General features: G+C 39.4%; 1 protein-coding gene across 1 annotated transcript in view; it reads right to left on the bottom strand.

The window, feature by feature from the left end:
• The window catches only part of LOC125042414, a 56,285-nt gene that overhangs the window by 19,641 nt on the left and 10,389 nt on the right, over positions 1-26,255 (bottom strand). The window contains 21 exon segments of the mRNA XM_047638046.1: positions 975-1,038; positions 4,162-4,197; positions 9,676-9,796; positions 10,299-10,450; positions 11,084-11,256; positions 11,547-11,634; positions 12,072-12,242; positions 13,387-13,503; positions 16,199-16,241; positions 16,410-16,531; positions 16,832-17,043; positions 17,322-17,482; positions 18,469-18,590; positions 19,162-19,285; positions 19,287-19,325; positions 20,318-20,433; positions 20,935-21,029; positions 22,095-22,251; positions 22,734-22,861; positions 23,270-23,426; positions 24,586-24,696. Of these exon segments, the coding sequence (XP_047494002.1) occupies positions 975-1,038; positions 4,162-4,197; positions 9,676-9,796; positions 10,299-10,450; positions 11,084-11,256; positions 11,547-11,634; positions 12,072-12,242; positions 13,387-13,503; positions 16,199-16,241; positions 16,410-16,531; positions 16,832-17,043; positions 17,322-17,482; positions 18,469-18,590; positions 19,162-19,285; positions 19,287-19,325; positions 20,318-20,433; positions 20,935-21,029; positions 22,095-22,251; positions 22,734-22,861; positions 23,270-23,426; positions 24,586-24,696 (2,509 nt within the window).

Raw genomic sequence — 26,255 nt, forward strand, 5'->3', positions numbered from 1 at the left:
CAAACTTTCTTTTTAATTATCACTCAATATCTATCATTCATCATTACCACGTATTCTTTCTCTTTTTACTTAATCATTATATTTAACTTTATTATTTATATTAAGCGCATCAACCAACACGACAAAAAGTAATAATAATAATCCAGTAAACGACACCAACATAACCGAAGGACCCCGCTACCTCCTCCACCGCCACGCCCCTCCCCCTTCCCCCTTCTCCCCCTTCCCCCTCCTCCCCTTCGCCGGTCCTACCCAGGATAATGGCGCTGGTGTAGAGCCTCCGCCCTCCTCGCTGCCAGGAGCTGCTCGTACGTCAGGTAGGTGCTCGATTCTCCCGAAGAAGGCGGGAGATAAGAGCCGATAGTGTTGGTGGTGCCGATAAAGCCCGGAAGAGGCACTTCGAAGGGCGTGTTGCCGTAGGAAGCTCCGCCCACCGGCAAGCCTTGCGTTGATTGGATGATTCCTGGCCTGTGTGTGTGTGACGTCATAACCTTGGGCAACCAATCGCGTGTCGCTTTTTTCGGATGGGATTTGTACTTTTCCCCTCAGTCGGATTTTTTTTTTTTTTATTATTATTATTATTATCCGGATGACGACGTGCTTGGATAATCTTTGTGAAGTCTGAATGAATTCCCATTTTTTTCTTTCCTTTTTTGGTAACGAATGAGGAAACCGCTCTCTCACGTAGTACCTTCTCCTTTACACGTATATATAATAACGATATAAACTAAGATAAAACTTAGGAAGAAGAAAACAACAAATTAAAAACAAAAGAGAGAGAGAGAACAAAAAAGTGAAGAAAGAAATTACGAAAATGAAAAAAAACAATAAAATAATAAAATAAAACCAAACAAACGATACAAATCCTAAACTTAATAATAACAATAAAAAAACCAATTCAAAATAAATCCTACACCAAGACACACAAAGTTACCTTAAGCGAATAGATAAATGAAATAAATAAATGATCTTACCTGGCGCCTCGTAGATCGACACCCATCACCTTGTCATAAGTTGTCGCGAATCGGCAATTCAGCACTGTGGTGGGGGGGAAGGGGGGAAGGGGGGAAAGGGGAAGAGAGAGGTATTAATATGTTTTATTGTCTTTTTTTTTTTTCAATCATCTCTGGTTTCGCGGAGAATTATTTCTATTATGTGTGTGAATGAAATATGATTTTCTACTTTTCTTTTCACAGTAATGATCATTATGCTGAGTAATGATTATGTGTACATGTTCGAATAGTCTTATGTGTATATAGAAAATCATTATTCTTATATATAGAAACATGTGTGTGTGTGTGTGTGTGTGTATACATATATATACACATATATTTATATATATATATATGAATATATATGTGTGTATATATTTGTATATATACATATGTGTGTGTGTGTTGGTGGGTGTATGTGTGTATGCATCCATATTTTATATATACATATACAAATACTTATTCAAACATACATACATACATGTGTGTATATATATGTATATATATACATGTGTGTATATATATGTATATATATACATATATATGTATATATATGTATGTGCATATATATACATAAATATACATAGATATATATATAAATAAATATATACACACATATAGATATATGTATATATATGTACACTGTTTACACAAGATACACTACATGCGGTGATATTCAATAACAAATATATTTGCAAAATACTTTACCTACAAATTACAAGCAAACACAGCGACTACAATACACTACATTTGGGCATCTACAAAATGGATTTGACACATTATCCTCTTTTCTGACGCGTACACTGTAGTCAAAGTCATGCATGTTCTTTTATTAATAATTACACATTCTGGTTTGGGAATGTATGAATATATAAGATTCCATATAAGCTCTCCGAACAGCTGTTTCAAAATATTATATATTTACACCTTTCTTTAAGAACTTACAACCTTCGTTAAATATGCTGCTGTTTGTTCCTCACATACGCAATTATTTTCTATAGCTTATTATAGTACAAAAAATGGTTTATTCAAAAGCCAAACGCATGCATAGTCGCGCATACTAATATACTCAATACTGCACTCGTATCCTTATGATATAAAACACCATGCTAAGTTCACCGAGCTCTGAACTTTATATTACAGCATACTGAGTAAAGAGGCATAATGCCATCATGAATTTTGCATGACGGCAAAGCAGCCGTGTCTGTTATAGTACTGATTCCATGCCGAAGCCTTTCGTGTTTGCATGATGATGTCACACACATAAATATATATATATATATATATATATATATATATATATGCATATATATATATATACATATGTACATATATATATGCATATATATACATATATACACACATGTATATATTTGTATATATATATACATATATACAAATATGTATATATATATATATGCATATATATACATATATATATGCATATATATATATATATATATATGAATGGCAAAACATTCAACCGTGTTGATACTACGGTAGGAAAACTCACATTGCACAAACTAGAATTATCTAGTTATGCCGTTGTGGATTTTTTTCACCGTATACATGTGTGTGTGTGTGTGTGTGTGTGTGTGTGTGTGTGTGTGTGTGTGTGTGTGTGTTTGTGATTGTTTGTGTGTATATGTATTTGTATATGTATATGTATATATATATATGCATGTATATATGTACAGTATATGCGTATAAATATATGTGCATAGATATGTATGTGTGTGTGTGTGTGTGTGTGTGTGTGTGTGTGTGTGTGTGTGTGTGTGTGTGTGTGTGTGTGTGTGTGTGTGTGTGTGTGTGTGTGTGTGTGTGTATTTGTATGTGTGTGTGTCTGCACGCGCGGGCGCCTGCGTCTTCATGTGTCAATGTATTTAAGTGTACTAATACATATACCTAAACATATAATCACATGCATGACATGTATACAAAAACATCATCATGCAACAGTCAGGCCGGCAGATCATGCACGATGAAACACCTAAAGCAGCCTAATCACAATGCATGGCCATTATGCACATGATATAACCAGGACAAACCTGTGCCTGCGTCCGCTTTCACCTCCGGCTCTGGTGAAGTGAGATCGAAGTGTGACTCAAACTAGTTTTTTTTTTTCTCTCTCTTTGCTTTTTAAAGTTATATTTCAAATAAAACTAGATATGCATGCTTCCTTCTCATAATGTAAGTTTGAGATACGTATATAATATCGGCTGTTTATGCTTTATTGTAGGTTTTGAAAGACGAAAATAATAAATAACACTCATAACATTAATCTTGGCTATAGTAATAGTGATAATAATATTACCATTATTATCATTATCATCATAATCTAAAAAGTCAAATCAAACAAAATGTAAAGCACATTATAAATGTCTTCATAAGATTACAGCGATAAAAACCGTCACATAAAGAATTCACGAACACATTTATGGATATTTGGATACAGACAGATATATTTACGTGTGTTATTATGTGTTACTTTTACACACTCATCTGTATGTTTACAGAAAAAAAAAAAAAAACAGAAAATTGCATGACATGTAAACAGTGATGGTTTTAACACTGTAACCTTCGGTCCTCTGCGAATAAAAGCAATAAAACAAGCGACTATGTTTAAAAAAATTGTCTGTTCGTTGATTCGTTCGGCGGGTCGTTTGGATGTTTCGAAATGATTCATTCCGGTTCGAAAATTATTATCATCAGTTCTTGGGGAAATTCTGCTTCTACTATTACTACTATTATTACTATTACTACTACTACAACTATTACTACTACTACTACTAAAGCTAATCCTTGTATTAATTTTTCTATAATCTTTACTATTTATTGCTGATAGTAAAGGCTGTGATAGCAAATATCTTTATAAAGAAAATGTGACTACCACAACTACTTGTATCAATCTTTCGGATATATATATATATATATTTCGGAGATATATATTACTATAATCAATCAACATCATAATACTGGGGATAGTAAAGATTGATAACAGATATTCTTATAACGAAAATAAGGAAACAAAAATAACAATAAACATAATACAACTAACGCACAAATGAATCATTTCCAGAATGAACCTTTTCGAAGCACGTGTCGAAGTAAGTAACAGTAGCAATCCTACATATACATTTACATATATATATACATGGTAACAAACCTCCTCCTGTGATTGGTGGTGTCGCTGTTGTCATTCCTGTGGAAACATCACTGTGTCAGACACCAAAGGTTGGGGTGTTGGAAGAGAGGTGGAAGGGAGGGACGGGGGGGGGGGGGTGATGTCCAGGAAGGTAGTACAGTTGACGAGAAAAATATACAGGAAGCGAAAAATGCAAGTTGTTGTTCAACACACTTGGTAAAGGTGTAATAGTAATAATAAAAATCAATATCATCATCATCAATATTATCCTTATCATCATCATAATAATGAAAACAATAACGATAATAATAATAATAATAATAATAATAATAAAAATAATAATAATGATAATGATAATAATGATAATATAAAAATAAAGATGATGATGATAACAATAATACCAGAAGGTGAATTTAACCGAAACCATGGGAGAGTGAAACAACTTGCATCTTTCTAGAAGAGAAATATCCACTACACTACGTTTTAGGACAGGAAGTCGAAGATATAAAGGCAAAATTACTAATATATTTTGTATGTCAAAATCTTACTGTATTTCACATTGCCAGTTTTGTTTTTTTAAATCTTTCTGTCTCTCCACTAAATTTATTCAGGTTTTAAAAATCGGGCTTTCTGTTTAGTTTTAGTTACATATTTTGTACTTTGTTTTCACTTATAAAAAAATCAAATGTTTATTTTCTAACAGTATGTTGAATTAAACAATGTAAATTATAAAAGCAGGTTTTCCTTTTATGAAAGATAACGGTGTGTAAGTATTAAAAATAATCGTCTCTTCATACTTTTCAAAGCTTTAAAATGCTTGTAATGACATTTGTACATTTATTGCCATGTGCTCACAAATGTCCTGATGACAGCACTGACGCCAGTGTGAATGTATGCCACTGGATTACTTGTGTTTTTCTTTATATCATTAATTTGTGTACTTTTAGTTTTCATGTGGAGATATATCTACTGTCACCCTTCACCAATGCATGTCTCTTCTACTGTCAGTTTTTGAAACAGTAGATTCTAACTTCTAAAAGCTTTCACCAGGGTAAGTCATATCTACCATCTAATTTTACAACGGTAGATTGCAACTACTACCATCCTTCACCAAATTAAGTCAAATCTACTAACTGGATTTACAGCGGTACAGTACTTTGTCTCTACTACCCAGCCGTCACCACCCTGGACCCTAGATACGTTTACCGTCACCCATTTGGACTTGCCTCTATCTTGTCTGGTTTCTACAGGTGCCCAGACAATAACTACATCGGCATTCATGTGATCTCTTCGTCTAAGGATGTACAAGAGTCTTCCTAAATGTTTTAAATTCTGACCGGAGGCATCTTGGGTGATAAAGAGTTGACAACCAAGTCTCTAATACAGCCTTCTTTGTCAACAATACATCTGCAGTGGGCAACCGTGCGACGACAGCGTCCTCCCAATAGGACTTGTGTTCACTAAGTAGCCAGCGAACAGTTCACTTTTGCCTGTTTAAGCTCTCAGGGTTCAGCTGTACAACTGTGCACACTCTCCTTGTCAAAAAGTCGCATTAGCCTTGGGTATTCTCAACAGATTCAGTATTGACACTGCAATTGTGTGAGCATTGCCAATTTACAGGTGTTTCGTCCTCGGTAATGTTACTGTGACGTCCACGCGGTACGGTTCGGGGTACCTGCTGTGAGTGTCTGAGATGAGTGAGTCCTGCGACGACCCACTCGGATACGCAGTGTTCTGTGTCGTGACTTTAGGGGGGGAAGAAGGGCAACGCACGCGAAACAAGGACCCACCTGTGCTGCCAGTGGAGCCTCCTCCGAAGCCTCCTCCGCCTGATCCACCGAAGCCTCCTCCGCTTCCTCCACTTCCTCCACCGAAGCCTCCACTTCCTCCACCGAAGCCTCCACTCCCTCCACCGAAGCCTCCACTTCCTCCTGATCCTCCGCCGAAACCACCAGAGCCTCCGCCGAAACCTCCTCCTCCTCCTGCTCCTCCAGAACCTCCGCCGAAGCCTCCTGAGCCTCCGCCAAAGCCTCCTGAACCTCCTCCTCCTGTTCCTCCAGAACCTCCGCCAAAGCCTCCTGAGCCTCCGCCAAAGCCTCCTGAGCCTCCTCCTCCTGCTCCTCCAGAACCTCCGCCAAAGCCTCCTGAGCCTCCGCCAAAACCTCCTCCTCCTCCTCCTCCACTTCCTCCGCCAAAGCCTCCTCCTCCTCCTCCTCCACTTCCTCCGCCAAAACCTCCTCCTCCTGCGCCTCCGCCAAAACCTCCTCCTCCAGTTCCTCCGCCAAAACCTCCCTCCTCCACTTCCTCCGCCGAAACCTCCTCCTCCACTTCCTCCTCCAAAACCTCCTCCTCCAGTTCCTCCGCCAAAACCTCCTCCTCCACTTCCTCCACCAAAACCTCCTCCTCCTCCTCCACTTCCTCCACCAAAACCTCCTGAACCTCCGCCGAATCCTCCGCCAGTAGAACCTCCAGTGCCAGTGCCTCCAGTGCCTGTGTGCAACAGACCTTAGACATGTGTTTTCCTTACAAGCAGCGAGTTCAGGAAGGTATCACACTTTGTTAAAATTTACAATAGTTTCCCATGTTAAACTCCGTGTTACTATTCCGTTTTCTGTCATGACTTAAAGCATGGCGACACAGTGAGCATTATTTTTTTTTTTTTTTTTTTTTTTTTTTTTTTTTTTTTTTGCCTTATTCAAAACAAAGCAAGGTTAATGATCGATCGCAAATACCTACAAATAAGAAACGAATAAGGCAAAGAGAAAATTAAGTACTAATGTACCATGTAATAGTTACAGTGACTGAATCTTCCACTGAAAATTCATATGATTATTTATTCACTGATATTATCATTAATACCAGTTCACACACGTAATAATGACAAGTGAAAAAGGTCGATTTCAACATAGTGTGATACCCTCCTGTAAAATCCTCGTCTCTGAAGGAATTGATAAGTTTCCGAAAACTGGCAACTGACTCACTAATTAAATTTTTTTTTGAAGAAGCAATCGTTTTCTGTTTGTTTTTATTTGTTTGTTGTTATTGAGGGGGGGGGGGGACTTATTCATTTCATCCGTATGTGTAAAAGGGTACCAGGGTCAGTTACCAGTTTTTGGCATACATTGTAGAAAATATTAAGCTTCATATATCAACAATCTACTTTAGATGAATTCTCAAGCAATCAACGGATACAAAGCTACAATACAGAACAATCCCGGAAAATAATATAGTAATATCAAGACTATCTGAAACTTATCATAGCACTGAAAGAAAACGTAAATACAAGAGATCCCATATACAATAACAGTGAAGCTAAAAATAAGCTAGGCAATACATATGAGAGAAAAAAAATATAGTAAAAATATTGAGTAAAGTCAAGAGTCTAGTCATTAATCTACGAGAGAAATATAAATGAAAAAAGTATAACGATGAAAATACTATTGTCAAAAAAAAAGGAAAGGAAGTAAGCAAAAGACAAAAGAAAACATATCGAATTTTAAATCCAGGCTTTTACTTAGAGAAATCAATGCATATACCTTTTACTTAAGCAGGATATGGGTTACTATCTATATCCTGTTTGCATACAGGATTTGGATCATTAGTGAAAATACTATGAAAAAGTGAACTGCCTTTGACTGTCATGTAAAGTTGTGGTTCTTGAATTAAAGGGCGTCAGTAATTTCTTTAAGAGCGTCAGTTATTTAGAAAAACAAAAACAAACAAACAAACAAAAAGAAATTATTTTATTATATTGCTTACTGTAAGCATAGTTAAATAATGAAAAGTTTAACAATAATGTGACAAATTCATACTCAATAAAAAAAAGACTAAAAACACATTTATAATGTTCTTTCAAATCTGGGAGGGAATTTTACTCGTGAATGCTGGGCTGGGGGGGAGGGGGATGACAAGGCTTAAGAACCATGTAAAGTAATAGAGTTACTTATCATTGATTTTCGTTTTTTTTTTAAGGGGGGAGGTATCAATTCTTTTCCTGTTCCTTGTTTGTCAGAGCACTCAGTTCCATAAATGTGTGCATATCTTTAGTCTATCTTTGTCTCTGCTGTGCAATGTTCTCTTTAGTCTCCTGTTCTGCGCTCTCTCTCTCTCTCTCTCTCTCTCTCTCTCTCTCTCTCTCTCTCTCTCTCTCTCTCTCTCTCTCTCTCTCTCTCTCACACACACTCTCACTCTCACTCTCATTATCACTATCACTCACTATCCCTATCACGCACGCTCACTATCACTCACGTTCACTATCACTCACGCTCACTATCACTCACGCTCACTATCACTCACGCTCACTATCACTCACTCTCGCTATCACTCATCATCATCATCATTTGGGAGCTAACACCGGCAGGGGCGCATAGCCGCATCCACCCTTTGCTTCCACCTACGAGGGTCCCTCATGGGGAGCCGCCAGGCAGGGGCCTGGCCCATCTCTAGTTCCTCACGACAGGTTTGATCGATCTGCCCAAGCCACGACCTTCTCGGTCGTCCCACAGGCCTCCTCCACCCAGGGTTGTCTCGGACAGAGACAACCTGATGGGCAGGGTCATCCTGCGGGAATCGAGCCAAGTGGCCGTATAGCCTGAGTTGGTGATCACGGATTGTGCAAGTAACAGGTCCTGTACCGGTCTCACGGTGCAGCCGTTGGTTGGACACATGGTCCCGCCAACTGTACCCCATGATCCGGCGCAAGGATCTGTTACAAAAGGCATCAAGACGAGATTCCAGAGCACAAGATAGCGTCCAAGTTTCACTACCATATAGTAAAACTGGCAGTATCAGGGCCTTGAAAACACGTAGCTTGGTCCTTTTGCAACAGGTACCGGCATCTCCAAATACTCTTGTCGAGAGATTGCATGACCCCTGCTACCAGGCCAATCTGTATACTGACTTCCTGGTCTGACAGCCCAGAGTCGTGAACTGCACTACCAAGGTATGTAAAACTCTCTGTGACTTCGATGTTTTCACCGCAAGCACGTACCGACTGCACAGGGTCTCCTAGTAGACCCCAAAATCCTGGATCTTGGTCTTGGTCCAGGAGACCTCTAGCCCCAGGGGCTTTGCTTCATTGCTAAATGCATTAAGAGCCGCCACTAGGGTTTCCAGAAATTCAGATAGAATGGCAACATCATCAGCAAAGTCAAGGTCTGTAACCTTGATATTGCCCAGAGTTGCTCCACAGTGACTTTGGACAGTAGCTCTTCCCAGTATCACTCACACTCTCGCTATCACTCACACTCACTCACTGACACTCTTACTCACTCTCACTCACTCACTCTATCACTCTATCACACACTCATACTCTCACTCACTCATATTCTCACTCACTCACACTCTCACTCACTCACACTCTCACTCACTCACTCTCACTCACTCATACTCTCACTCACTCACACAATCACTCACTCACACTCTCCCTCTCTCCCACATCATATTACCTCTCCCCAGTCACCTAAACACCCCCAAAAAAATCCGTATAAACACAAAAAACACATAACAAATAAATAAATAAATTCCTCTACACACCTGTATATTCAGTGCATTCCCTCTCGGCAAACATTGCACCTGACCTGAACTGGAATGCATTGTTTCCAGCGTTGGTACCTGTGTCTCCGCTCAGGTAACATTGGTCACGTGGAGTTCCAGCCTGGTATTGCGTGAGAGAGATTGGAAATTAATGTTTGTTTGTTTTGTTTGTTTTGTAGTGGTATGGTTATTCTGTGTGGTTTGTTATAGTTTTCGTGTGTTTATTATGGCTGGTCTGTGTGCGTGTTTTTTTGTATAATTATATTTGTTCTTTATTGTTATATGTGGTAGTTTTGTGCGCGTTTTTATGTATATTTTGAATTCTGCTTTTATCAATCAAATAAATTATTAAATGATAATAGCAATAGCAACGATAATAGTGATTATAATATAGAATAATAATACAAAAATAATAATAAAAACTATATCTGTAATAATAACAGTAATAATTATTATAATAATAATAGCGATATCTGTAAGAATAACAGCAATGATAAAGGTAATAATAATAATAATAACAATACCTGTAAGAATAACAGGAATAATAACAACAACAGCAACCAAGTAAAAAAAAAAATCTAAAAATAAACCCAATGAAATCAACACACAATGGCATGTCTCACCGCACTCATGAACGAATAGGCACGACAGTTGAATTCCGTCTCGACGTCGCACGCACGCATGCACTCGTCGTTACTGAAAGCCGTCACTGTTTTGGTCGTGTAGATCAGGAAACGGTCCCGCTGGTCGTTCGTGTAGCGGCATCCGGTCGGCTCTGGATTCACGAACGAGAAAGAAAAGGGGGAAGGGAAAGGAAAAGGTTAGTTGGGGTTTCTTCCTTTTTCGATTTTGTTTTCGTTTCTTATTATTTTTTAGAAGGAGATATATATATATATATATATATATATAGAGAGAGAGAGAGAGAGAGAGAGAGAGAGAGAGAGAGAGAGAGAGAGAGAGAGAGAGAGAGAGAGAGAGAGAGAGAGACGGATACATAGAGAAAGATAGAGAAGGAGATGGGGAGACAGATAGATCAAAGAAACACCACCGCAAAAAGAAAAAATACAAATAAAAAGAAACCAAAACACAAGAAACCCCCAACCCCCGCAACCCTACACACACACACACACACACACACACACACACACACACACACACACACACACACACACACACGTGTGTGTTTAAAAAAAAAAAAAAAATATATATATATATATATATATATATATATATATATATATATATATATATATATATATGCGTGTGTGTGTGTAAACCACTTGATTTTTTAAATATTATTTCATAACCAAAACGATAATATAGCACATCATTTACACTCAACATGTACAATACGCACTTTAAGCTCGCCCTTTTGAAGCAGAGCTTATACACATATATATATACGTACTTGGCGCGCACTGGTTCTCCATGTAATCCACGTTGGGGGCCGCCTGGAACGACGCCGGGGCAGAGAACCGGTTCTGATCCGACACGCGACACAGACGCCTCGAGTACTCGTAGCTGGCGGATCGGCAGACGAAGCGGCGCTCATCCAGACACTTTTCCATGCATTCGGATTTGCTGGAAGGGACGTTTGTTTTTGTTATTCTCTTTCGCTTTGTCTGTTTGTCTGTCTGTCTATTTATCTTTTTATTTATAATTTTCTTTCTCTCTGTTTATCTGTCTGTCTGTCTATCTATTTATCTATCTATCTATCTATCACATATACATATATATCTTTCTCCCTCTCCCTCTCCCTCTCTTTCCCTCCCTTCTTCCCTCTCTATCACACAAACACAAAACCCGCACACACAAACCAACAAACCGACAAGGACACAAAACTCCTACAAACGACATCTCGACAAACGCACCTGATGCCACTGTAGGTGTCCCTCTCCTGGCCCCGCAGCTCGTAGTTTGGCACTCTCTCGTAGGTCCAGCGAAGGCCACATCCGCCACCTGGTGCCAAGCGAGAGGGTTATGTGGTCGGATTTTTTTTTTTTTTTCGTTATTTTTTTTTTATATATTTGTTGATTTGTTTTTTGTTTTTGTTTTTTTGAGAAGTGGATTAGTCTTTTGGTTCTTATAATAATGAAACGAAATCTAACGAAGGGGTTAGAACTATGTATTTTACGTATGTATGTACTATTATCATTAATATTATTATTATTAATCATAACGGCGAAAGTCTATTTTCATTTCATTACCACAACGAACAAAAAACAAATACATACAAAACACACAACCCCATCTACACACAGAAAAGAAAAACTATACACACCCCCAAATATAACATAACATTAAATACTCAAATACACATCACACTACAAACGTAACCCGAAGCATAATCCAAATACATTTCCAAAACATTCCAAAACGACTCGGAAATGACTCACTCCTCAAACAAATCCCCTCGAAGTAGGCGACGCCGCTGGAGGTCCTGAGATTAATAGGGGCTTCGGATGCCGGCGTGTCCAGGGAATAGCACTCGATCCTGTTGTAGTCCAGGTTGAAGGCCATGCAATTCTCCGTGTTGGCGCAGAGGCGGGCGCACTCGGCGGTGATGCCTGGTGGGGGGTGGGGGATACGGTGGGGAAAGGGTGGGGAAGGGGAGAGAGAAGGAAGGGTAGGTGAGGGGATGGGAAGGGAGGGGAAGGGGAGAGGGAGGGAAGGGAGGGGAAGGGGAGAGGGAAGGAAGGGTAGGGGAGGGGATGGGAAGGGAGGGGAAGGGGAGAGGTAGGGAAGGGTAGGGGCGGGGACGGGAAGGTAAGGGAAAGGGGAGAGGGAAGGGAGGGGAAGGGAAAGGGAAGGGAGGGGAAGGGGAGAGGGAAGGATGGGTAGGGGCGGGGACGGGAAGGGAGGGGAAGGGGAGATGAAGGGAAGGGGAGAGGGAGAGGGAGAGGGAGAGGGAGAGGGAGAGGGAGAGGGAGAGGGAGAGGGAGGGGAAGTGAGGGGAAGGAAAAGGGAGGAGGAGGGGGAGGGGATGGTTAGGGGAGAGATGGGGGTGGAATGAGGAGGGGTGGGGGAGGAGAAGGGGGGTTGGATTGGTAATTAGTGGATTATTAATGTTATTGGTTATTGGTACAATTCGTATTTGTTAATTCAAACATTTTTTGGCATTTCTAGTTATACATTAATGTGCAAATATGGAAATTGAAATGTAAAACGAAGAAGAAGACGAGAGAGAGAGAGAGAGAGAGAGAGAGAGAGAGAGAGAGAGAGAGAGAGAGAGAGAGAGAGAGAGAGAGAGAGAGAGAGAGAGAGAGATAAATAGAGAGAGAGAGAGAGAGAGAGATAAATAGAGAGAGAGAGAGAGAGGGAGAGAGAGAGAGAGAGAGTAGGAGTAAGAGTAAGAGTAAGAGTAAGAGTAAGAGTAAGAGTAAGAGTAAGAGTAAGAGTAAGAGTAAGAGTAAGAGTAAGAGTAAGAGTAACAGTAACAGTAACAGTAAATGTAAGAGTGGTAGTGGGAGTGGGAGTGGGAGTGGGAGTGGGAGTGAGAATGAGAGTAAGAGTGGAAGTGGGAGTGGGAGTGGGAGTGGGAGGGAGAGTGAGAGAGAAAGAAAGAGAGTCAGAGAGACAAAGAAACAGACAAACAGAGAGACAAAGTGAAAGAAAAAGAAACAAAAAACAAATGCGATAAAAAGGACACAGAGACACACATAACATCACAAACAAACACCGAAACACAGAACAGCCCAATCAAACACTTACCTGGCGTCGAACTGGAAGTCAGCAGCTCCGACCTCACTCCGGAAAGCTCATAGCCGGTGATTTTCTCGTAGGTGAGTCCGCCGAGGGAACAGCGATCTATTTGGAACAAGAAGTCGCCTGGAGGTGTGGTAAAGAACAAACCAGGACCCCCAGGAGTGAGCCGTTAGTCTGTGCTGTGCGGAGGTGTGATACGGAGCGCTACGTGCTAAAGATGGGGGGAGTTGGGAGGAGGGGAGGAGGGGGGTGGGAGGGTGGGGGATGGGAGGGAGGGGAGGAGGGAGGGGAGGGTGGGGGAGGGGGATGGTGGGGTGGATGTGAAGGGGATACTGGGAGGGGGGAGAGGGGGGACGAGATAGGAAGAGGAGGAAGAAAGGGGGGGAAGGGGGAAGGGGAGGGAGAGGGAATAGGGGGAAGGAGGAGATGGAGGGGATAGGGGAGAGGAGGAGATGGAGGGAGTGAAGGGAACAATGAAAAGGGAAAGAGGCACAGGAGGGGGGGGGGAGGAAGAATAAGAAATAAAAGTGAAAGAGGGGAACGGAGGAACATGGGATGAAGAGGGAGGGGAGACAGAGACAATACGTTCATCAAAGAGCATAAAAAAAAAACATCTTTTGAACTGTTCTCCAAATACCAATTAAAACAAGGACTTCTTTGATGAACGCAAGGCTCTCGCTGATATCACGTATCAAATCTACAAGTACTTCACGGCCAAAACAGAGAGTATGTACTACGTTAGTTTATGTACACTATTAAACATCTCTCTCATATATTCTGCGGTCGACTGCAACTGAACTACATTGTCTAATGGTTTAAATACGATCTAAAACACTCAATCTATTCTACAAAACACGAAGATGAACGCCATAACAATACTTTTATTTCAGTATTTTTACATTTCTAAATTACAAGTGAATCTCACACGGTCAAGGTGAACAACTCAGTACTTTGCGGACAAGATACGCTACTCGATTCCTTATCCAAGGGTCTCTGAATGTCTTACAAGCACACTCCCCGCCACCAACAGAGGACTGGATACCGTAAAAGCCGCCAGTCCAAATGTCTATACGGTACTTTCGTCTATAGATCAGAGAAAACCAAAGAAAACGGGAAAAAAAGAAAGTACAGGTGAGACACAAAAAAAAAGGAATGAAATTGAATTATGTAGAAAATGGGAAGACTCAGAGTCCGTTTTGTCTGTTTGAACAAAAACGAAATAGATGCAAAGTCATAAAAAAAAAAAAACATATAGTGCTCTTGGTCTGTGATTATTACAATTAAGTTTTTAACTGAAATACATCGAGTTTTTAGAGGAGACTGTGCAGTGTTGAAAATAGTGTTTTGAAGTTAAACCCTTCCTCAATTTATTATCATTATTATTATTGAGAAGTCGTCGAGAGCACGTTTGATGTTAGTATTTAATGCATACAAATAAAAAAAAATTCTTATTACCTTGAAATATAACTAGCTATGTCGACTTCTCAACGTTAAAAGGTTTTATTTAGAGTAATTTTTGTGCTACATATCATTTTTTGCGGTGAAATATGATTTATTGTTTATCAAGCAATGTAGAGGGATAGAGGAAAATAAGTATTGATTCACCAAATATGAATAGATTCAAATAAATATGAGAGAGAGAGAGAGAGAGAGAGAGAGAGAGAGAGAGAGAGAGAGAGAGAGAGAGAGAGAGAGAGCGGGGGGAGAGAGAGAGAGAGAGAGAGAGAGAGAGAGAGAGAGAGAGAGAGAGAGAGAGAGAGAGAGAGAGAGAGAGAGTAGAGTAGAGAGAGTAGAGAGAGATTTTAACAGACGTAAAACAATGGAAGAAACATAAACATATTAGACTTTACTGAGTTATCCACAAGATACACAAATCCCATCTATCTATAGTGTATATAAGGGTGCTTTTAAAGTGTAAATGAAGCTGTGTTTGGGGGAGGGGGGGTCTCAACATAGAAAACGGCTCCAACCTGAGACTTCTGGGTAGACTGCAGTAAATTACTCTGACCCTTGGGATATGCTTCAATATCCCATGTGTTTTGTTTCTTTGGGGGATTACAATTTTAGTATTTATGCTTTATATACTTGTATTTTGTTAATTCTTTAGCTACGTAAATCATGTCTGTAGAAAGATCATAAAACCCTTCAAATATATTTACGTTAACTGAATATAATGCTAATATAGATACATTCTTTAATATTAATATTCTACTCATAATTATCATTATCTTACATTTACACATACCATCAATATAATAATAACTTTCTCATTATGATAATCGCATCACCATTAATATGATTATCATAAATTAACATCAAAATCAACCTAAGAAATTACAAATATTAAATATCTTTTTAACATGCTAAGGAATAAATGTTTTATGAGTGGAAATGTCTATTTTGTTTCTAAAAAGAATTATATATGTATGCAAGTTTGACCAAATTAATTATTGTTTAATTTCTCTTTTAAATAAATTGTTCAGTAAAGTCAGAAGGACGTATTTGTCATTTCAGTTTGTTTGTTAGTTTGTTTCGTGTCTTGTGAAATGTCTTCGTTTTGGTCATGTCTTTTTTTTTTTTTTTTTCTTCGTATATGTCAGTTTTTTTTTTTTTTTTTTTCAAACAAGTCATTAAAAAACGGCAAGAAACACATTAGGAATAACTTAAATGAAGCAAATGTACGAAATCGTTATACCTAAGAATGAAATACTCCTTTAAGATATATATATAAACTATATGACATAAACTAAAAACTAATCTTTCTTTTTTTTTAATGAAGAATAATCTAAAAGAAAAATGTTTAAAATGAGTTCCTTACCTCCGCCAATACCAGAGCCACCACCACTACCTCCTCCGATTCCATTTCCTCCTCCGCCGCCTCCAATTCCCCCGCCGCCGCCGCCTCCAGTTCCTCCACCGCCTCCAATTCCCCCGCCGCCACCGCCTCCAGTTCCTCCACCGCCTCCAATTCCCCCGCCGCCGCCGCCTCCGGTTCCTCCACCGCCTCCAATTCCTCCACCGCCTCCGGTTCCTCCACCGCCGCCTCCAGTTCCTCCTCCTCCTCCTCCACCACTTCCTCCGCCAAGGCAGTCTCTCTCGAAGAAGATGGTGCCTGGACGGTTCTGTTTGGCATCTTCCCCTCCGCCGGAAACTGCAAGAATCGTTTGCGGAGTTAGAAAACGTTTCAGAATTCGACTATTTGATTATTAGTTCGTTTATATATGTATTTACCTATCAGTCTATATATCTGTCTATTAACTCATTCATCCATTCATTAGAAACTAATAAAACAGTTCTAACCCTTTACCTCATATCAAAAATAAGTTAAAAAATAAATGAATAAAATAATTAAATGCTTTACTTACTAACTTAGTCAGCTATTTATTATGAAACAAGTAAATAAATGCATAAGTACTTCTAAAAATGGAAAATAAACCGCAAACGAACTTACTTGTATCATCTCCAGAGAGGAAGCACTGCGATCCAGTTGGTCTGAAGGCGAGAGACCGGCAGTTGAAGGACCTGTAATTAGTACATTCTCTCTGGCACTGTAACTCCGACACTACATTCTCAACGGTGACATCCAGGTACGTCGGGTAGGCACTCTCGGAGCGTTGGTATGGACAGGTATCGTCAGCTGTGAAAAAAAGAGGTAGATGTTGACTGGACTGGGATTTTGCATTACATTCTGTTGACTTATTTATCCTTTTTTTTTTTTTTTTTGTTGCTTTTAGTATTCTTATCATTTTGGCTTATATATATATATATATATATATGGTTGTCTTTAGAGTATCACTGGTTTGGTAATTTATTAAGATTATGATATTGTTTGATGTTTTTTATATTCATTATCATCCAGCTTGATTATCATCATCCCATTACACAACCAATGTAATCACCATCATCACCACCACCACCCTCATCCTCATCCACCTACTCACCAGGGACGCACTGGTTCTCGAGGTACTCCACCGTCGGCGACACAGCATCCACGAAAGTCTAGCGGAGACGACCTCCTGTCTCTCCTGCTCAGACGACAGGTGAGTTCCGTGCTGTCGTACTCCGCGGATCGGCACTGGAAGGCGGTCTCTTGCAGGCAGCGCTGAAGGAGGGAGGAGGCAAGGGCGGGGGAAGGAGGTTAGTTTATGATTTTCTTCTTTTTATTTATGGAGTAATGAAGAAACGGGTTGGAAGGAGAGATGTGTGGTTAGTTTGTGATTGTATATATACACGTGTACATATGTATATTATATAATATATAAATAGAGAGAGAGAAAATAAAAGGAAGGGAGGGGCATCAGTTTGGAAAGGAAGGGAGGAGGGAAAGGGAGATAGAAAAAATTAACTGATGAATCAACTGAAACACATGTAAATGATAGGGTTTTAGCTCCTGATGACGAGACAACTCAACCCGAAACGTCATGTAGTGTTCCTTATAATAACTAGTATATCTAACTCGTGATGACAAGAAAATAGAATATAAGAAGTGATAATTAGGAGAAGAAGAATTGGAAGAAGGGAAGGAGGGAGGGAAGCAAGAAGAAAAAGAAGGTCAAATAGTAATGAAGACAAAAGAGATGTGAGAAGAAAAACGTTAGGAATTTACGGAAAAAAATATAATGAGAGAAAATGAGAGAAGGGGAAGAGGAAGAGAGGGAAAATAATCATAAGAACAGAAAGAGAAAGAATTAATGTCACAACAAATTACCTTCACATATCTAATTACAAACTAAATTCCCTTACACCAATTTCCTTTTTTTTTTTTTTCTTCTTTTCTAAGGTAGACAAGACTTCCTTCCTCTTCCCTTCTATTTTTTTCTTTCTTTTTTTTTTTTTCTTTACCAAGACACCATTTATCCTTTCCCTTTTCTATTTATTTTCCTATTATCCATTAACCTATCAAAACAAACCAATCAAATTCACAGTCATTTTTTTTTTTCTTTTTTAATAATTAATCCATCTCACGAAACAGAAACCTAGCGCATTTATTTTTCTTTTTTTTTTAACCCTCCACAACATACAAACAAACAAAAACATAAACAGATAAACGAATAAGTAAAAAAAAAAAGTATTAAAAGCAGGACTCACCTCGATACAATCCCTACGACTCTGGATGAGATTGTAAACCTGATCGTCCAATCCTCTTAGCTCTTTCCCAATCACTCGTTCGAACTGCCATGTGCTTCCTCGACACTGGGCGGACAAGGTCGCTGGAGGAACACGGGGCATGAGAGAATGACGTAGATAATCATAATAAACATAGTGTGGATAGCATGACGATTGGACGGGAAATGGAGAAATGTTCGATAATGTAGGATGTGTTCTCTAAATAACATTAGAGAACAAAAGGTTTAACGAAAGGACAGTGAAGAACGTGGCAGATGAATGTGAAATATATATAACACGTGAGAGTAATGTAGAACGTAATAGATGAGAAAGAGAACGTTCTAGAACTAAATATTTAACAAAAGAACGGTATAGAACACAGCTTATTGAACGTAATATATGTAAACATGAAGAATTGTGTATAATATACTAAATGAACATAGACCACAAGAAAACAAAACTTAAAAAAAAAGTGCTCACACGGGATTTAAAAAATAATAATAATGATAATCTCAAGAAACAAACAAACCAACACTTCTACCTCATATGACCCCCCCCCCCCACACACACACACCCACACACACACACCTCCACCCTTCAAAGACAATACCCCACAGACAAAATATATATATATAAAAAGATAAACAAAAAAATAACATAGCCCTTGATCCTCACCTCTGACGCAGGTCTTCTCAAAGTAACTCTTCCCCGGGGACTCGACAATGTCTTGAACTCGTCCTTGAGTGTTACGGTCGAGTTTGAAGCAGCGGGTGTTGATGTAGTCGACGGCAAAGGCAGGGACACTCGCCCGAGTCGTCCATACATTGCCGTGCGCATTTCTGGGGGCGGAATGCGGAGGGTAGAGTTAGAGAGGGTGGAGGGGAGGAAGGGGGAAGGGGGAAGGGGGGGAGGGAGGGAGGTGCGGTAAAGGAAGAGAGGAGGATGGGAGAAAGGGAGAAAGGGAGAAAGGGTGGAAGGGTGGGAGAAGGGATAAAGGAAAGGAGGAGAGTAGGAGAAGTTGCAAAGGATTGGGGAAAGGGAGGGAGAAGTGATAAAGAAAGAGGGAAGAGAGGGAGAAATAGTAAAGGAAAAGAAAAGAGACAAAGGAGGAGAGGAGGGTGGAAGGGTGAGAAAGAGGGGAGAAGGGCGGAAGGGTGGGAGAAGAGGCGAAGGAAGAAACAAGCAAGGGGAGAAGACGGGGAAATTTGGTAAAGAGGAGAGGAGATGGGCGGAAAGGGGGAAGTGGCAGAAGAAGGGAGAAGGGAGAGCGGTGAAATTAGAAAGGGAAGATGGGAAAAGAAGAGAGATGAGGGGGGGGGGACTTGAAAAAAAGGAGGGGAGAGTTGGGGGGGGAGAAGGAGAAGGGAGGAAATTTGGCAAAGACGTAGAGGGGAAATACAAGAAATAAGATACATAACTCTCAATGGGTATTTCAACCTACATAACAACTTGATTTTTCAAAAAAAAAGATTTATAAAACCAAAATCTACTGATATCAAGACTGTCCACGCGCAAATAAGCGGAGTTTGAGTGTGACGTCACGAGCCCTGTCTATTTTCTGTAACGTTGGAATTTTTCCTCTGATTAAAAAAAGAAAACCAATTAAATTTCTAATTTCGTTATTATTTCCCTTAAAAACACACACACTATATTTCTTAATCCCTTTTACCAATTAAATTTCAAAATTCCCATAACTAAATAAACAAAAGAGGAAACTAACACATCTGAAATCTTTACGATACGATACTCGACAGTGATAACCTTTGACCTAAAGTAGACAGAATTATACCAGTGGACTTTGATTCTACTATCGACTTTGACCTCGGCTGACCTCTGAGATGCCTCCTGGAGAAGCGTCGAGGTTATAGAGTGATTCCCTCGCTGTCCTCACGGTCTGACCTGTGATCTTCTCGTAGATGATCGTGCCCTGGTCGCGCTCGCACTGACCTGGTAGATGAGGTCAGGTCAGAGGTGAAAGGTTAATGTCTAAGAATATGGAGTATAGGATTCTTAAATTATCTTTATTGTTATTTTAAATTCATTCAATTTTGATATTAATATTTGGATTTCGTTTGTAGAGATATTAACTATTTTACTTCAATTCTGTTATTGTTGTGGTGCATTGTATTTAACAATTATTAGTTCATTGTAATCCTTATCTATATATTCTAATTCTTTAAAAGATGGACTTTATGTGTCGACATGTATGATGTAGTGTCTATGTGCGTATATGAGGCTAAGTGTGTATGTGTTTATTTGCTTGCGACTTTGTTACAGTGTGCATGTGTGTGTGCGCGCGTGTACGTACATGCATATGTATGTGCGTGTGCGTGTACGTGTTTACATATGTACGACCGTGAATATCTGTAGCTAAATCATCGCTGTTTTACTACACATAAGTAGGCCCATGTGCGTGTCTGTGCTGCAAGTTGGAAGCCAGTTACTTACTGACTGTACACTGCTTCTCTCCTGTCACTACTCCTGCCTTGATGGGTAAAACAGTCTTGTTGAGAGAGACTGAATCATCGCCAGAAAGATAACACCTGCGAAGAAAATATCAACTATATCATCCGAGAGATAAAAGAAGAAAGACAATAAGAAAATAAAAGAAAAGAAGCGTGGGAGAAAAAAAATATAGATATATATTTCCACATACTGAATCTGAACGTACGAAAGATTGTTGTTTCTGAAATGAAGCTTTGAACACTAAATACCTATAAATCAGATTTATATCTTCTCCATATGAGTCAGTTAATAGATCAAAAACAATTATTAAATCGTTCTTTCAACCAATCAGTTATTCAGTCTCTTTCTCATTAAATTTGGCAATCAATCAATAAGTCAATCAGTCACCCATTCACTCACTCAATGGCTTATTCACTCAATTATCCATTCAATCACACTCCTCATATCAGTCACTAACTCACTCAATTATTCAACTCACTCATTCACTCGCCTCCTATCACATTCACGCGCTCACCCACTCACTCAACTACAGCATTCCCACTCACTCACTAAAGTTACTCACTCTTTTAATCACTCACATATTCAACTCACTCACCCACTCAACTCACTCACTCACTCATTTACACACTCAACTCACTCACTCACACACTCAACTCACTCACTCACACACTCAATTCACTCACTCACTCACTCACACACTCACTCACTCACCCACTCAACTCACTCACTCACTCATTTACACACTCAACTCACTCACTCACACACTCAACTCACTCACTCACACACTCAACTCACTCATTCACTAACTCACTCACTCACACACTCAACTCACTCACACACTCACTCACATTTACTCACTCACTCACTCACTCACTCATTTACACACTCAACTCACTCACTCACTCACTCACTCACTCACTCACTCATTCACTAACTCACTCACTAACTCACTCACTCACTCACTCACTCACTCACTCACACACTCACACACTCAACTCAATCACTCACTCAACTCATTCACTCACTCACTCACTCACTCACTCACTCACTCACTCACTCACTCACTCACTCACTCACTCACTCACTCACTCACTCACTCACACACTCACTCACACACTCAACTCCCCGCAAATCTCACTCACCTCTTCTCCCTGGAATCGAACGTATACGAGCGACATGTCATGAACCTCGTCTTGTCACAAAGGCTCTGACAGTCGTTCTGAACGTTCGCGAATTCCAGCGAGTCCATTGAAATCACCATCACGTCATTTTGTACATCGTAGCGGCAGTCGGGGAGAGCTGGGGGGGGGGGGGGGGTAATGGTTAGAGTAGGTGGTTAGAGTAGGTGGTTGTTTGAGTGATTTAGTTAGGGTGTGTAGGGTTTAGGGCGAGTAGTGGTTGGAGTGGGCAGTGAAATCCATATTTTGGATACGGTCTTGTCAATTATGGGTTTCATTAAATTAAAATAAAGTTCTGTTTCCTAATAGTAAGATAAACTAAACCTGACTAAACGCAAGCTCGCTGGTTATACAAAAATAAGAAAAAAGAAAGTTTACCCAAATGAAACAAAATGAACGATCAAATCTATAAAACAAAAAAAAAAAAAAAAAAAATTAAAGACAATAGAAAAATAATCGAAATAAGAAAGATATAAAACTCACAACTCAGACTTAAACACTAATTCGACCTCCCCATAAACAAAAATATAGAATAACAATAATAAAATACATTAAACCAAGCGAAGAAAAAAAAAACTAGAACATTTAAATGGAATAACTCACCTCGAACACATTGGTTCTCCAGATAATCGACAGCTGATCCGGGAGCAGAAATAAAATCAGTGGGTCGTGTCCGTCTGTCCTCTTTGCTCAGCTGACAGAGTTTCCTGATTTTGTCATATTCGGCGGATCTGTAAAGAGGGGGGAAGAGTGTGTGGATTTCGAGTCTTGGGTTTGGATATTTCTAGGGTTGGGAATAAGAGAAAAATTGAGTTGATCTGAACGGAACTGATTCAGATGAGGCTGAATCGGTGAAGCAAAGTAAATAATGATAATAGTAAACAAGAATAGAAGCAACACTAATAACAACAAAAAAACGCCTCAACCCTCACTAGCCCCACTCACCCACACCCCCACCCCTACCCTTACCTGCAAGTGAACTCATAAAGAAAAACTGACTTAATCTCAATTGAATCGCCCCCCCCCCCCAAAAAAAAAAAAAAAAAAAAAAAAAAAAAAAAGGAAAACAACCCCGATAACAGCGCTAACAACAACCCCCACCTCCCCCCCATCACCCCAACAACAACAACAACCCTTACCTGCAAGTAAACTCCGTCTCAACCAGGCAGAACTTCATACAATCGGCCCTACTATCGACGTTGGGAATGGTCTTGTTATCGAAACCATCGAGGTAGGCATCTAACACGCGCTCGAAGGCCCACAGTCTCTCTTGGCCGCACAGCTGATTGTAGTCGACTGGGGGGGGGGGGGGAGGGGGAGAAGAAGATAGTGGGGTTAATTGGAGTTTTGTTAATTGGCTTAATTTGGATGGTGAGATAGTGGGGTTAATAATTAATTCAGGTTATGTTAATTGGCTTAAGTGGGATGGTGAGATAGTGGGGTTAATATTTAATTCAGGTTATGTTAATTGGCTTAGATGAGATGGTTAGATAGTGGGGTTTGAATGATATTAATTGGGCTAAATTGGATGGTGAGATTAACTGGAATGGCGTCAGCTGGATTGGAGGTAATTGGAATATAGTGAGATGATAAGGATAATTGGTAAACTAAAATACGGTGAGGTTCATTGCATTTGATTAACTAGGATAATGAAGATGATTATTGAGAGAATTGGCGTGTTACAGAAATGGACCAATTAAAATGGCTGGGGGAGTTTTAGCTGGAACGGGCTAACTGGAATGACTGGAATGGAGAGTAATGAATTAATGATGAATAACAATGATGTGATAGGAATGGCATAGGGATAAATGATAAATTGTTTCCCTGGAATGAGTTAACGGGAATGGTTCGGGAATTAACTGACGATTGTGTGTAATTAGAATGGATAATTAGGAATAACTGGAATGGCTGGGGAGAGGACTTGCGATGTGATTAAGAGCTAATTAGGTATCATTGGAATAACTGAGGAAATGATAATGGCGATGTGATTAATCATTTAAAAAAGGAAGAAAAGGAAAATGATGATGTGAATTAATAGGAGTAGGCTAATTGAAGTGACTAGGTAATTGGTTGGAATAGATTATGTAATTAACTGAATGCTGAATTGGAGGGAATCAATATGGTTATATTAAAACTAATGGAGAAGATTATTCATCTACCATGCTGATGTGAAAAAAAAATATATATATATAACAGGTTTATGTTTGGAAGACTATCTATCTATCTGTCCGTCTGTCTATTCATGTATATATCTGTTGATCTATCTATATCTCTTGATATTTGTCTAACTTCCCTTACACAAATATCTTGAAAAAAAACAAAAAATCCTAGCCAGACACGCAAAAGACAAAACAATAACAACAACATTAAACAAAAAAATAGAAAACCAAAAACATAAATATAAATAATAAATTAAAAAAAAAAGAAACAAAAATAAAACATGCAAATTTCTCACCTCCACGAAGACACACTTTCTCGAAGAAGTTAAATCCTTGCTTGGGAATGAGCGATCGACGACGGTCTTTTGATGTCCTGTCGTACGATTTGCAACTCGAGGTGCTGTAATCTGGCGGCGGACATTGCAAATGAATGGTTAATGGGTAAAACAAATAAGTGCGCTAGACAACAAAGGCCATAGATCACTATGGTAAAGTGTGTGTGTGTGTGTGTGTGTGTGTGTGTGTGTGTGTGTGTGTGTTGTGTTGTGTGTGTGTGTATGTCTATTCATTTAAATCCTGTGTATGCAAATACATTTTCTTGTATATTGTTAGTACATAGTTTATCTTTTTTTTATGAAAATAGTATCTGTGGACAGGAATAGTCAAGACTAAACATAATTAGCGGCACTCTTGGGACATAAACGCCATATTTCGTTTATAGCAATTGCTTCAAAAGCGTATAAACTAGTTTTCGAATCCGAGCACGTGGTCATTTTATGATATATAGCTTCCTAGTTAATGGTTTTCCATTTTTATAATGAACGGATATATAATCATACAATAGTTCACTTCCGTGCTTGAAAAAAAGTATAGGCTTCATCCTATTCAAAAATCCCAGGATGAAATATTGCCCATCAAGCTTCCGAAATAACGGTAGTTGATTTACGAGAGTAAATTTTCCGTAATTTGATTTAGGGAGAGAACAGGAAGTAAAAGAAGATGTTTTACACATGTCATCCCTCGTGTTTTTCCCGCCAAAATTACGGTGCGGGGGAATGGCGGGAAGCGAGCGACCTTGATGCGTTTTTTTTTTTTTTTTTTTTTTTTTTTTGCGCATTTGCGTGACTCAGTTACGGTTCTAATTAACTGCTGGGTAATAACAACCTCGAATTCACGCCGTGAACGCTAATCAAGATAATTTGCGAGTGGCTATCTTCTTTTACTTTCTCTTTCATTCGTGTTTTGTCGTTTTCTCTATTCCGTTTATATTTCTCATCTGTTCTTCCTTTGTATGTTCTCCTTTTCTCTTAGTCCCTTTCACTCGCACTTGTTGCGTACACACACACACACACACACACACACATACACACACACACACACACACACACACACACACACATAAACATATATGTATATGTAAATATATATATATATATATATATATGTGTGTGTGTGTGTGTGTGTGTGTGTGTGTGTGTGTGTGTGTGTGTGTAAGATATCCTTTATTTACCATACAAGAACACAAAAAAGAACCAAGACTGGAAAAACGGAAAAAAATACACTTTCATCCGGGATCCTTGACTCAGCCTTCGTAGCGGAAGCCAGAGTCGGGCGGGGCTTCGCAGAAGTCATTCGACCATGTCTGAGCAGGGATTCGAACGCGGACTAGGGGGAGGGGGGGAGGGGAGAGGAGAGACCCCTGTTCCTCATAATCTCGCTCTCTCTTTCTCTCTTTTTCTGTATATTTATTCATAATACACAAATATATAACACCCGTGTGTGTGTGTGTGTGTGTGCCTCCGTATGTACGAACGTAAGGTATGTATGTATATATGCATGTTTGTATGTTTGTATGTAGTATGCAAGAATGTATGTATGTGTCTATGCATGTTCCTATCAATCTGTCAATATGTAAGTAAGCGTCGTATATACATATACATACTTACGATATATATATATATATATA

This window comes from Penaeus chinensis, chromosome 32 (genome assembly GCF_019202785.1).
Source record: "Penaeus chinensis breed Huanghai No. 1 chromosome 32, ASM1920278v2, whole genome shotgun sequence".
Classification (NCBI taxonomy): domain Eukaryota; kingdom Metazoa; phylum Arthropoda; class Malacostraca; order Decapoda; family Penaeidae; genus Penaeus; species Penaeus chinensis.